Source organism: Physeter macrocephalus, chromosome 2, assembly GCF_002837175.3.
Source record: "Physeter macrocephalus isolate SW-GA chromosome 2, ASM283717v5, whole genome shotgun sequence".
Lineage (NCBI taxonomy): Eukaryota > Metazoa > Chordata > Mammalia > Artiodactyla > Physeteridae > Physeter > Physeter macrocephalus.
Genome location: NC_041215.1, coordinates 108216677 through 108232245, shown reverse-complemented (window position 1 = coordinate 108232245; position 15569 = coordinate 108216677). Strand labels below are relative to the sequence as shown.

At 36.2% G+C, this 15569-nt stretch overlaps 1 protein-coding gene across 12 annotated transcripts in view; it reads right to left on the bottom strand.

Annotated features, from left to right (window-relative positions):
• PARD3B (par-3 family cell polarity regulator beta) overlaps window positions 1–15569 on the bottom strand; it is a 1107844-nt gene that overhangs the window by 960221 nt on the left and 132054 nt on the right. For all 12 annotated transcript variants that reach the window (XM_055089625.1, XM_055089621.1, XM_055089624.1 and 9 more), the window contains exon 2: window positions 9482–9583. In XM_055089625.1, the coding sequence (XP_054945600.1) occupies window positions 9482–9583 (102 nt within the window). The remainder of the gene's footprint in view (window positions 1–9481; window positions 9584–15569) is intronic.

The window sequence follows — 15569 nt, the reverse complement described above, 5'->3', positions numbered from 1 at the left end:
TACTGAGCATATAACCCTGTTGACCTGTTTCATTTTGTTTCTTAAACCATGAGATTCCAGGTATTCAGGTGTTTTTCCTTCCATAACTTTATTTCTTGAGATCTCTCTTACCCTAAAACAGAGACACCCCACCTCCTTCAACAAAACACCTAGCTCCTTTCCATTTTAAGAAACCTGTTAATCATTAAGAACTAAGTAGTGAACACATACACTCAAATGTTATCAAGGTTCCAGAATCGTGGAAGGTCTGGGAAACTGTCATTATACTGTAGTTTATGCCTTCCTTGTGTGTTACTTGGAAGCTCTGATATCTTTGCTTCCCACCCATTAAATTTCTAAGGGTAAATTCAATCTTTCTCCTTTCAGTTACCTGCCTCTCCCTGTTATTCTCACCTCTGTCCTCTTTCCTAGTGAAAGAGGTCCCTTCCCCCTCATTGAACACCTCATTGGATGACAAGAAGAGAAGACTCTTCTCTTTTCCCATAAACAGCCTCCTTCTCCTTCCAAACTTCTCTCCCATTCCTCTCCTCTGGCTCACTGTTCTTACATCATGGCAAGTCCCTCCTGGACTACAAGTACACATTTGCTTAAATACCTCTGGACAGCTGCTACAGGGAATAAGGGCAAAAGTGCTATTTTTGCTTGGTACAACATACTTCAAAGTGTTACCAGGTACTTAATTTCATTTGATCCTCCTACCAACTGTGTGTGGTTGGTGGGACAGCAGTAGATGATTTTTAAAATGAGAAAAGTGAGGGTGAAAGAGGTTAGAGTAATAATATGAAAAACCTGGACTCCAACTGCCAAAGCCCCAAGCTCTCCCACATAACACTCTAGAATATTGTTTTAGTAAAGCTGATCTCAGCTAGATACTCAGGGGACGCAACCTGATTAAATCGATACACACTTACCTATTGATGATGTGGTGATCAATCAGTACTCAGAGGCCTTTACCATTTTTCAAAGAGGATGTTTTATAACTTAAGTAGCTTTGTATTTGGTGTAATTTCAGGTACCTTAATGAGATTGCCATTTGTACATTATATAATAAAAAATAGATGCATTTAAAAAATAATAATAATGGTCACATAACTCTTGGGCATAGATACACCTATACAAATAGCCTCAAAAGAGGCTATTGCAAGAGAGAACACTAGTAGAACTGGGTCCAATAACATATGGCTAAAGGCATGCTGTAAAGAAAGAAATGCTCATTGATTTTTTTTTAGAAATACATTTTTAGCTCTAAGGAAAGGATTATTATAATCTCTAGTTTTATTGCCTTTTTCCCTCCAAATTTGAAGTTTTACACATATGTCAAAAATTTTCTTATGTTTTACTTTTGACTGCACTCAAATGCCTAGCTAAATTAACAGCACTATCAAGCTTCATAATTTCTTTCTAACCCCAGTGAAAGCTTTGCACCACAGATGTGCACAGCAAACAAGCACACTCAGTCAAGTATACACACTCCCCCCCACACACACATCTGCACACAGATTCTCTCTCTCATTCACTCACACACACACACACACACACTATTGTTGCCAACCAAGGAAGTTGCAGAAGGCACCAGGCCATCACCTGGAGTGGACGCAGCCATCACCTGGATTACTTGGCTTTCAGTTACTCTCTCCCAACACCATTTGTCTTTGCCATAATAAGGTCACAAAGGCATTGATTCCAAAGTGCTCCTCTGGGATTGAAACATGCCTACAAATGGCATCCTAATAAAACATTTAAAAGACACAACATAGTTTGGTGGAAGAAAAAAGATGGACAATTAAACCTTCAATTCCAGTTATAACTATCACTAACTGAAATCAAACATGTTTATTAAACACCAAACCACAGGTAAGAAGTCCAGGTGTTAAATATTTGAAAAGATTATCCCAACCCTAAAGGAGTATACAAGACATTTGGAGAGACAAAACTAAGACTTAAGAAGTTAAACCATAATAAAATTCTTCAGAATTTCAAGATGGTAATTGATAAATGTTACTAGGCAATAATATATTTTTTAAAAGACTGCTCAATGATTTCTATAAAATCACAGACTGACAGAGAATTCATTCAGAATTAGGACAGTCTGCAAACGAACTAGAAAAAGATACAATTGGACCTGGATCTCGAAAGACTGCTAAGAACTGAGCAGCAGGAATACACAGTCTTCACATGTACAAAGAATTTTATAATTTCCACTGTACTTTCACATACAACTTCTCAACCTTAACAAAGGCACTGTGGAAAAAGTTACCATTAATCACTCATTTCATCAAGGGAAACTAGCATGTAGAGTAGTTAAATGACTTGCTCAAGACCTGAAAACATTTATACATATACTTATTCACTCAGTAGTTATGAGGTCCCAGGCACCTGGAACAACAGCAGTGAACAAAACCCAAGACCCTCTCCTCGTGGAGCTTCCATTCTATAACATACAGAATGAATCTTGGATAAGCAGGGTGTAGGGCAAGGACACTCCAGACAAGTGGAACATTAAGCAAGCCATGGAGCAAGAAAGCACATGGTACCCTAAGGGAATAGTCAGTACAGTAGTTTCTTTCTTGTTGAGATTTGAGAAGGTTGAGTTTGAGGAAGATAGTTTGGAGGGATTCTGAGGCCTCTGAATACAATGTATGGCCATGAGCTTTCGCCTTGCTTTAGTATACACTGGAAGGAATGGTATCACTTAAGCAATACGCTAAGAATAATGTAATCGACATTAATAACAGTAGTAATATGTTCATTATAATAGCACCTAACACTTATTGATGACTCACTACAAGCCAGGTACCCTTCTAAACACTTCATGTATTAACTTGTAAAATTAGTACTATTTTAGCTCCAAGTGCCCATGAGGAAACTAAGGACACGAAGATTAAGTAAGTTGCCCAAAGCCAACAGATAGCAGAGCCAAGAGATGAACTGACTATGCCTGTCCAGAATCCAAACTCTCAGCCACTGTGTCCCAGTGCACCTGTGGCAAAGAATAGTTGAGGGGTGTAGAGGGATACAAAAGTCTACAAATTCCTTATCAACTAAGTAACTCGGCCTGAGATTTTATTTTAGATTTAAATGTGGTAGCTGTAGACATGCAAAGAGAGGAACAGATACATGAATCATGTTAAAAGAATAAATTGGATTAAATATTTTTTAAATAACTGCAAGTTCAAGCCTGGAAGACTAGGAGACGATGCTCTGTTGACAGGAATAAGGAAGTCAGTGGAGGAAACCAACTTGGAGCAGGAAATTGAGCAGTTTTGATCCGAACCAGATGTTATCAGGATCCCAGGGAGGAAATGCAGAACTGGACTCAGGAAAGAAATCAGCTGGAAATATGGAGCCCTGTAACCTATTCTTGGTTCAGATATTTCTCCTTTGCAAGACGATGGGGTTAGGGTACATGATTGCTGAGGTCTCTTCTGGTTCTATAATTCTGTAATTTTGTAATTCTATAAGCAGAGAGTACTCTTTAAAAGTTTGAGATGGAATTTCTTGGTCAAAATAATCCTTTTGGACTTCTGCACTTATTTCTGAAACATCCTCCGAACTTCCTCCCAAATGTGCTTTCAAAACTTCAACAACTGTGAGCCAAAGAAAAACAACCCAAAATACCATATTCTGATTTGTTAAAAATCAAGGGCTTGAAATAGGTGTTTCTCCTTGAAATGGGATTTTAACAGGCAAAATTAGGACTGAAAAATGAAGTAATTAATACAGGACTTTTTTTTTTTTCTTTAAGGAGTCTAATTTAGAATTCCCTATCCCCAGAAAAACACAATACATCTCAAATTGTTCAACTACATACTGAAAAATTCATATACTTTATTACCACTAGCCAATAACCTTGCAACCAGTGAACAGGAAGACGGGAAGAAGTCTAAGCAAAAACAGTTTTACAAATGCAAAGATTTTGCTTTAGCCCTTCTAAAACTTACAAAAGCATAGGTAATCATCAGTATGGTTGGTGACCATGAAGAAATGACAACCACTAGTTGAAATATAAACCCTGGTTGTACGATCCACGACTGTGTCTGTGGGTTGTACTAAAAATACAGTAAAAATACATCATCAGGAAGTATGTCCTGTGAGCTGGTTTCTAGGTAGCTGGGGACTCCACAAGAGGGCAACAGAGTGTTCTCAGAAAACAATGTGGGCTTAAGGACTGAGTGTCTGGTTTTAGGTCACTAGTTCACTGTGCAAACCAGTCTCCAGTTCAAAACCACATTAGATCCCTGAATGCTTCTTGTAGTATCAAACAATATGTCCTGATAAAAGCATTCTCATTTTAAAATTATTCATATTGGCACTTTCATTTCTCAAATATTAATCTAAATGTTTTATCATCGTATCTTCCTATAAAACTATTAAGCAATGTAATAACATTTAAACAAATTTAAGGTTCTTTTTAAAAGCTAAAATGTACTATAAAATAGTTTGATATTTTAGTATTTAAATTTTAAACATTTAATGGTTAAATCAAAACACACAGGTAAAAACTGCACTAATCACACTTTCAAAATATTATTATTGATGTAACAGTTAACATTTGAGTGCTTAACTATATACCATACTGGACTTAAAAGTTTTTATAGTTTATGTACTTTTCCTACACTGACCCGGTAAAACTAACTTATGTCCATTTTACAGATGGGTAAATCAAGAGCGAAGAAACATGCCCAAGCACGCATAACTAGTAAGGGATAAAGCTGAACTGAAACTGTAATATCTGAGGACCAGATTTCACAGGTGACACAGGGGGCCAACCCGCCCTGGCAGGAGTCCAGGAAAACCACTGGCATCTCTCCAAAATGAACCCCTATGATAGTCAAAGATAGAAACATTCTCCCTATGCACTTTACCACATAATTTTACTTTTGTATATTTAATAAAACCATGGCAGTAATCCAGTTTACATAATAGAAGTTATACATTGCCATATTTCAGTATTGTATTGCAATTGTGTTCTACAACCAACTCAAGAAATAATAAAGACGATTAACTAGGAAAACAATCATTAAAAAAGGTCAATACTCAGAGGTTCTCACACTCGAAAAACATGAGTGAACATTAAGCGTTGCAGTGGCTTATTAAGCATCAGTCTTGAGATTTCTTAGGGCCTTTACATATTGCAATGAGAAACTGATGAGTATTACACAGCTCTTGGGTATGGCACTGAAATGACTGCCATACAAGAAAGACAATAGCCTAACTACCAAAATGTTTAACATCCAGGGCCCCAAAGAGTGAAGGCTCCCCCAATAAATTAAGAATCAATTTGCGATAGATTTTGGAAGGAATGCAAAGAGCAATCAACTGATCTGAAGTATATTTTCCTTGTCCTACAGGATATTAAAAGCTGAGTTAGTATTAAACTTGAGAAGATCATCATCACTTTAAAAGTTTAAACTAGGATAAGAGACAGTGTATTACCGTCCTATTGCTGCTATAACAAATCACCTCAAACTTATTGAATTCAAACAAGGCAAATTTATCTTACAGTTCTGGAGGTGAGAAGTCTGAAATGGCTCTCATTGGGCTAAAATCAAGGTGTGTCAGCAGGAATGTGCTCTGACTACAGGAGAAGCTGTTCCCTTGCCTTTTCCAGCTTCCAGAAGCTGCCTACATTCTTTGGCTGCATTTTCAAAGCCAGCATTGGCCAGTTGATACCTTCTCACACTGTATGTCTCTAACCCTGACTCTCCTGCCTTCCTCTTTTATTTATAAGGATCCTTGTGTTTACATGTAAATATTCCAAGATAATCTCCTCATTTTAAGGTCTTTCACTTAATTACATCTTCAAAGACCCTTTGCTATGTAATATAGATACTCACAGGTTCTGAGCATTAGGATGTCTAATGTCTAATTAGAACATCTTTGGGGGCCCGCCCTACCGCAAATAGCACAGAATACAGTGTCCTGCATATAGTGCACACTATATATGTGAAACTGCACATAACGGTTAGACTCCAAATGTATTCTACTAGTCCATTTGGGATTAAACTGTACCTGTAATCCAGATCCTGGAAAAGGAGCTACAAAAGAAAGCAACAGGGGTAGAACTGGCAGGTCTTTGCAGTAAATTAGATGCAGGCTGCAGGCACAGAGAGTTGGAGTTAACCATACATGCATGGCATACTAGTTCTGAATTAATTTTGTTATTCTCCATGGTCCTATTACATATCTTTTCTTAACTATGGTGGTAACTGTGTAAAAGCAAGTTCATGCTTATTTATGATTGATGTATTTTCATAATTAGAAATCACACATACAAACACCCAACACACTGCCTTGGCGTATTGTAGAAGAACAAAATAGAGTGTGAAAATTTAAATTCTAGGTTCCAGAGGCTGAATCTGCCACTTACTACCTGTGTGATCTTCGGCAAGTGACTTTCAATTTCTGTGTTCTCAGAAATTAAAAATGGGGATCATACATAGCTCTTGCCTGCAGAGTTGCTCTAAAGTAAAATAGAATATGTAAGTGCCAGAGACATTCTGGGCCACTGTCAGCGTTCATTGAAATGTTAAGTCATTATTGGGTGAACTAAGTCAGTAGCCTTGAGCATCCAGAGAAGAGACATGCATGTAAAGTTGTAAAATCCTAGTTATCCCATAAAACTTGAAGCAGACTGATAAATAAACCTGAAGAAACTTGAGAATGATGGTCACAAATAGTTAAGTTTTAGCACAACATTTTACACAAATACTAGTTATCATAAGATGCAAAATGCCAAAGCTGCTCCAGTAATATTTTGGCAAAATACAGGCTAGAAATAGTGCAACATGGCAAAAACTCGTTTCTCCTGTGAAGGGGCTCTAACAGGAAATCAAGTTAAAATAAAACAAAACCTGCCCAAAGAGACACCACATATGCATTATGCACTGTGTTGGCCAAAGGAATAACAGAAGACCAAAGACAAACCACTTCCAGTACCAGAAATTTTGAGAGTCATTTCTTTACAAAATCAATTAAAATCTATTAGCCCCTTGTCTGATTTTTAAGTAGAATACCATCTAACCTCTAAATTCAGTCTCTACTGAAGTGTACTGGTTGGCTTTTTCCATACACTACATAAATGGCTTCAGCCTACACTGCTTTCCGATTCTAAGTTTCTGTTTTTCCTGCCTCATCCTTTCCAGCTAGGCCTTCAGTGGTTCCTAATGATATTTCTCAACTGCAGTCAGTCTTTCCTAGAGCTGAGGTATGTGAGCTTTAGCACAACGATTACGTACATTCACCCACATCTCTTTGCGCTTCCTTCTCCATGTATTCTAAATGTAAGAGATGATTAGGTAACCAGTTTGAAAAAGAGGAGAACTGTAGTTTTATCCAAGCTCAATACTATCTCAAAGGATCTTGGGAGAGTTTGAAATGTCACTAAACAACCACAAGCATCATCTATAATTACTGCTTAATCTAAAATGACAAAAAAGGTTAAAAAGGCTGGCAGAAACTTCTTTCCACACTAGACAAATGGACTATAAGGAAGTTAAGACTGCAGAGAGAATGTCAGAAAAAAATAAATAAGTAAGTAATGCTGTCTTTTTCACTTACGTTATTTTAAAACAATTAAAAATGGGAGTACAATTATTTCTGGCAATATCAAAAGTGTAAATTCTTATCAACTCTGCAGAACAATACCAATTAGGCTTCATGTAGCTGTGTTAAAGTAGATTAAAGGAATGGGTAAACCTGTACCCAAATAGTACTAATTCTTTGCTAGGATTTTAACTGATTATCTCACTTTTCTACCTTATTTAGTAATGGTGGTGAAGTCCTTTTAAAAAAGGTTATACATAATAAAGCTGTTTCTGTGTCTAGTAAATGAATTATGGTTACAAAGTACAATGCCAAGATAGTTAAAAATAGTTCTCTATAGGACAAATGCCTTCCCTGGGCACCATTCATGGAATCATCCATTCTGTAATGAGCTCTTGGATGAGGCTGGGGTAAGACATTTTCTTCTGGCCCTTCTTAAACCTGCCACATTTCAGCTTTTCATTTTAATACACTGGACTTCGGTGACAGTGGAGATGGGAAGACCTTCTTCATTAATAAACAACCCAAATACCTAGAGTATTTCTAAGGAAGAAGGTAGCTGTAGAGAAGAAAAAAGTAAAAAAGGGAAAACCAGAAGTGAAAGTCCTCCTCTTGTGTTATGAAGGTAAATACTACATTATTATTTACCATGAGACCAAAAAATAAGAAGTGTGCATCAAAATCACAAAGAGCAAGAATCAACTGTAGACAGGAAAGCTTTCTTTCTTGCTCTAACTCAAGTGTTCTTTGAGAATCGAGTTTGGATAAAATATTGTACCAGATATTATTAATACAAGGATCAAGAAGGAATTAATATCTCCCAGTCTGTGTCCTCTAGGAGCTTACAATCTATTTAGGGAGATAAGTTCCTTATGAAATGGCTAATTAAAAAGCAAAGCAAATGAGAGTTGAATTCCAACAGAAAACAGAGAAAATAAATGTATAGAATGTCTGCAAAGACTAATGTAAATTTCAACGGTCCAAAAAGATCTTATGGGAAAGGAAAAATGCAAATTGTATCTAAATTCAATAAAGCAGTTATTTATATTCCAATCCAGTTGATTAAAACACACAAATACCCCTACCCCACCGCCCCGAGATCGCATAAAAATACGAAGAAACATGTTTACAGACTTAAATTAGCCTAGTACTAAGAGCCTAAGGATGCACAGCAGAAGAAACTTAGAAGCAGGGATCTTTCAGGGAAAGCTGCAGTTCAATTCTGGAGAACACATTAGCCATTGATCAGAGCCCAACACAGATGCAATAAAAAACGATATATCTCAACAGCATAAGCCAGTGTATTGCATCTGAAGAGTTTAGTTTTACACTTTTTTTCAGTTTAGCATCAGAAGACTAATGCCATTAAAACAAGGTAATTGCAATGGGATTATTCGCAAGTAAGTGGCAAAACATGTTCAAAACTTTTTGAAATATTCAAGTCAGCGTTTTTCACTGTAGCAATAAAAACAAAAACTACCACTCAAGATAGTTGCTTGCCAGCTCCTTTAAGGGAAATCTTCACCACAGTTCTTCACAAGACTTTGCTCCCCATTGTATACTCTCCTTTGAAACGCATTCAAATCTCAGGCATTAAGTTGAATATTAATGGGCCAAGAATAAACTCCAGAGCCAACAATGACAATGAGAACTCCAACAGCTTCAGAGCCTGACACTAATTTACTGAGGCGTATCAGGAACTCTTGGGAATGAAGTGTCTGCTAATTAGGCCACCATGAAGAGACTCCCAAACCTTGACAAAGTTTTTCCCAGCATCTGAGGACGAACTGTGATTTATGGGCTGTCTAGGTAAAACTCGAACAGATGGTACCTTTTAACAATAATTGACACATGAGTTTGTTAAGGATCTCAATCTCTGGAAAAACATGTGGCTCTATAGAGGAAAACAAAGAAGAACATTTTTAGAGTCATCTACCTTATCTTTGTCTTCAACGACATCTGCCAAGACATCATCTGGATCCAGGATTCCTCCATCTGTGTATTCTAAGTGATGAATCTTCACCCAGTACCCAGGATCCTGTGGTAGAACAACCAAGAAATTTCATGACTAAAATTTTTTTTAATGTAAAACACATTTTAATTTTAAAAATAGACTCCTTAAAAAATATGCTCTAGCAATAATAAAAGTTTTATTATTATAACACCTAAAACAAATGTTATGTTTATTGGGATAAATGTATGGCAGGTTTATCCTGTTTAACTTAAGTCAGTAAATCAATGTATACATATTTTATCAATTTTCCTGGAAGATTAATTGCAATGGAAAAATAAATTGCCCCAGCCATTTGTAAAGCATATTCAAGGAATTCTGAACAACCTTCGCTTTAGGTAATCCCAAGAATAATCTGGAAAAAGAAAGATCTTCTCAAGGGTACTTTCTGAAATTGGGGATTAGAAATTCAAACAGATTCCTAAAGCTGTAGGAAAAAATCAAAAGGCAGAAATCTGTGATGGTAATAGCTATCACCTCGGATATACAAATGCAATGAGAGAACCAACATCCTCTTCAACTCTTTTTATCTCTGTGCTGTGCACATATCCTCAACTCTAAGATTGGCAATGACATCTGAAGCAAGAACTCCAGCATTGATTTCCAGTCCCTGAAGCACGGCAGCAACTAGAACAATGTTCACAGTCAAACAGGGGTGGAGGGTGGGGGGCATCATTGAATTGGGGCAGTGATTTACAAGATTTCCAAGTATTGCTTTTTAAAAATTGCTTAGGAGTGTAAAGCTTAAGGAAAGGAATTACTTTCTCAAAAGTTGATATGTAGCTAGATACTCTGCTCTGATCCAGCTCAGTTACTTATATACTGCCTATTTCTGGAAAAGATATGAAAGTGAACCATTATGACAATAAGAACATGAATCAATGAATGAAGAAAAACATTAGTATAGTTTTTACCAGAATACCCAAGCTATAATCAATTTGGTTCTGTGATGCTTAGAAAGTCCCTCAATGTGGGAAACTTTTGAGCTATGAGCACCCAGTATCCACCATAGGAATAGATACCAGTTTGTGAGAAGACATAAGTTTTCCTGGGATAAAGCTCTAAACCTTTACTACATGAATCTTTGTAAAGGGTAAGCCCTAACATAACCCTCAGAATTCAATTGCAATTTTAGAAAAACTAATAGAAATGGTTGCTATTTGCCTTCTCTGTAGCTGTCCCCCAGTAAAAGGCAAGGACATACTATTAAATAATAATTTTTTTAATTTTATTGTATTTTTTTATACAGCAGGTTCTTATTAGGTATCCATTTTATACATATTACTGTATATATGTCAATCCCAATCTCCCAATTCATCAATAATAATTCTTTTAAAGCAACTATTTGGAGGGCTACTGATATGCAGCTCAAGTACATAGCTTTTCAGTAATCAACCTGATAAAGTGATAGGCTTAAAAAACCTGAAGGAATCCTCCTTAGGTAATCTTTCTACATTTCAAAATTAAGTTTTCTATAGAGCATCTAAAGAGCTCTAAGATTCCAAATAGAATGAAAGGAATTTATTTTGCTTCTACTACTAGGCTTATAGGTGGAAACACTAATGATTTATTAGGAAACAGCCCAATTCTATTTTGCCCACATAGAGATCACAAAGATATAAGCAGTGACTATACAACCAAGTAAGAAAAGCATCCATAGCTCAGATTCTTTAATCAAAGAGCTTTGCCAACACAAAGATAATTGTGCTATAAAAGGTAAGCTAAGTACAACAGACTAGATTCTAAATAGTGAAGATACTCTGGTAGACAAAACACTGGAATATACAGAAAAGGGAATTGTTATCTTTTTAGTCTGGCCATGCTACAAGCAAAGTACTTCTCCAAATCTACACAGGACTTCTGGCTGAAACCTATAGAATGTTGCATTTTTCTTATAAAAAATTCTTCTTACATAGTGTTCCATTTCATTAATTTCCATTACTCCCAGAGTTGGGTTCTGATATATTATAGCTCTACAGATGAAATCTGTTGATTTTAACCATGTTTATAAAAGGTAATGTATTCTAAATAGTGTGCTTTTTTATATTCAGTTTTTTAAATCAGACATCAAGTTGTCTGCTTTCTTCTCATACTGTTTGGAAAAGCAGATTTTATCACCTGAGACTAAGGTAAACCCCCAACAACTGCGATATAAGGTATACCTCTCTTCCTGCCCAGAGAGATGAAAACCAAAAACTCAGATTTAAACTAGGAAAACTCAGGAAATACCAGGGGACAGGATCTGATCAGTGGCAAAGGGAACAGCAGACAAGTGACAGCAAAATGGGTTGTTAAGTCACATAGCATTCCTCCCTCACACACACTTGTAGGATCTAAGACCTGTAAAATCAGGCACAGGAGTTGAAACTAAGATATTTATCTCCAGTTTTGATTCAAAAGAGTACAGAACTTAAGTTTTACAAACTTATAATCAAGTGAAAAAGTAATCTGATACATTTTGGAATCGTATATTCAAATTCAATCTGAAAAAAAATTTTAGGTGAACTACATGGTGCCAGAACATAAAAAGACTCCTTGCAATTTTAACTCTGTTCTACACTGGAATGTAGAAAATGGCTTTATCAAAGCAAAGAGTGGGCCAATGACGAGCACGCATCTAACACTGAACAAAAACTGATGAGCTGTATGAAAGCAGTCTCAGAGTTAATATTTCACACATCAAGAGAGGTAAATCAACACAGTATGTACCAACTGTGATTTTGTCCCCATGGCATTTTGGCCATGGTGCTATAGATCACTTTAAGAAAGTATACACAATATTAGCAGCCAACAAGCCATCATAAGACCATAAATTTACCCTGACTCCTTTATGCATGTAAAAATTTCAACCATTACATCACAGTCAACATTTTGCATTTCATTTACTTGGTTTTATTACCACCATGAATAAAACCGATCAAACATGAAAAGTTGTTCACATATATGTCTTGGTTCACCCAATTAATCACTTGGAAAAGTTTACTCTATTTTTCATAATAGTGACATTTAATCTACCTTTATATTGTACAAATATCTAAATATGCATAACTTTTAAATTATTTTAGAAATATCTAAAGTATGTGTGCTATGCAACAAATCGTATTACTTACACTCCTAGATCATTTAAGTATTGAAAAATAACATAATATACATTATGTTTCCTCTACTTCTGCTAGTATCTTATCCATTTTTTAAGTAATGCACAGTTCACTTAAACCCTACTGGAATTTGAAAACTAAAAATAGTCTACAAGGATGAATTGGAAAATGGAAAAAAAAAAAAGGTATGCACTATGGAAAGAAGACAGTTACAGGGTACTTTTAATGATCAACGTAGAAATTGTTCCAAACACGTATTGATATTAACAGCAACAAATATCTTTCACTGTGGGCAGATGACATAAAATTTGACCCCATACCCTAGAAAATGTATAGTACCCAAAGTTTCAAAGAACAGTAATTTTCCATCTGCAATACGTAGAGGAGTAGACTGGAAAGCCAGATACTACAATGTTGTGACGACCAAGCACTGAGATTATGCCAATGATCAAGAGAGAGTTTCTCAGCAAAATGCCTCTGGTACAAGAGAAAAATAGCCTGCGTGGCAGCAAGGTCCCAAAGTGAGGAGGAGAGTGCTGTGAAGGAAAAGCCAAAAGGTGGAGAAGGGCTGTGTTTATGAGTGGGCTGTGTTTACCGTGCTCAATAATGTAACTAGGTTCTTGGTGGCTTCATGTTTTCACAAGAAAAATCTTACCCACTGGAACACAAGAATAATTATAAAATGGAAGTTAATAGAAAATTAGAATTTAACTTCATGAATTTGGTGGGATGTATCCATAAAATGAGATTTCACCATTTTCATCATTATCTTCATTATTGTAGCAGATCATTTGTTTTAGTGCCTATTACAGGCCAGGTGCAATAGGTACTGTGTGTTTTATACGGTTAACTCGTTTATCTTCCAACAGCCTCATCAAATAGTTATCAATCTATTTTACAGATGAGGAAAACAAGGCATGAGTAGGTGAACTGACTTACCGAAGGTCAAATGCTTACTAGACAGCAGAGCCAAGGTGCATTTTTTAAACACAGAAAATCTTTTAGATTAAAGAACTTAACAAAAAGTACAATTACCCAAGAAGGGGATCAGATCCATTTCTATCTACTAAGTATATGGATCCATGCAAGTCGTCATTACTCTGGGCCTCTGTTGCAATTCACAATCACAGTGGGAGACTTTTGATAGGAAATAAAAGTCAGTAAAATATAAATCATCTGAACAGCACAATTAACAAAGTAACCTCATTTATTTATATCACATATATACAAAACACTATACCACAAAAGACTAGAAAACACATTCCTTACAAGTACACATGGAATATATACCAAATTTCAGAAGTCTGGAATCATTCAGAATATGATCTCTGATCATAGTGGAATCAATTACAGAAAGAGATCTCGAAAATGCCTGGCTGTTTGGAAATTAAGATCCATGCAAGTCGTCATTACTCTGGGCCTCTGTTGCTTCATCATTAGTGAACCTGGAGGCTCTACGGCCCTCTGCATAGGGCACCACACGGAGGTCAAAGTGTAGAGGACACAAAGGGGCAATAATGGAAGGCCCCAAAGCCTTTGTGTTAGTGTGTCCAGTGTTTCACAAGTGAGAGAAGCTTCAGAGCATAACTGCTCATAATTATGAAATCAAAGGTTTGGGAAGCAGTGGGAAAAAAAGAGTAGAAAGGGAGCTTGAGGTGTCAGGTTGGATAGAGAATTATGAAGTTTTTATGTGCATGCACATTTTAACTAACTACTTCTATCATAATCCTCTGGGGTTACTCTCCCTTCTACCCAAGACCAAAAGAGAACCGGATACCCCAGAATGCACCCAGGAAACAGAGCAGTCAGAGCAGGCCTGGAGACTATTGGTACAGGCAGAGAACAGGAGTCTCTGAATAACCAACCACAGACAGTGTAGGGAAGAAGAGTTCCCAAAAATGATGCCTGAGCAAAACCTAGCAGAGCAGTACTGACACCTGAAAGGAAAGAATTAAGCCAGAAAGAGCAGTACTGACTACAGAGATTATTATGAGCTGGCCCTGACTTCAGAACAGGCCTCCACCTTACTTAGATAGATCAAGCACAAACTTGAGAAAAGATTAGGAGAGGAATATGAGTTGATGCCACTTTAATCAAGTATGTTTCCAAAGAATCCAGGAGAACTAGAATGGGACCAAGGGTTTTTATGCTGGGCTTCAAGTAATAATACCTGGTGAATTCAACAACAGAATTATAAACTTCAATTTATATATAAAGTGAAGGTGAGTCAATCAATCTGTAAATTCATTTCCAGTTTTAAAAATCTATGATCCTACAAACAGAAACTTGACATTGACATGCTAACATCAGATAAAGGAGACTTTAAGAAATATTACTAAAGGTAAAGAGGGACATTTCTTATGATATAGGATCAATCCAACTGGAAGAAAACAATTCTAAATCTGTATGTACACAATAACATAACTTCAATATATATACTGTACAAATGGACAGATATTTAAAAAATATACCAATTCACAATCACAGTGGGAGACTTTTGATAGGAAATAAAAGTCAGTAAAATATAAATCATCTGAACAGCACAATTAACAAAGTAACCTCATTTATTTATATCACATATATACAAAACACTATACCACAAAAGACTAGAAAACACATTCTTTACAAGTACACATGGAATATATACCAAATTTCAGAAGTCTGGAATCATTCAGAATATGATCTCTGATCATAGTGGAATCAATTACAGAAAGAGATCTCGAAAATGCCTGGCTGTTTGGAAATTAAGAAACAAAGTTATGAATAATACATAGATTTTTTAAATGCAGTTAGAAAATAGTTTATAACTTAAAAATAATTACAATAACAAAAAAATGTGGGATGCAGCTAAAGCAGTGCCCAATGGAACAGTTATAGCCTTTACTGCACATATTAGCAAAACAGAAAAGCTGAAG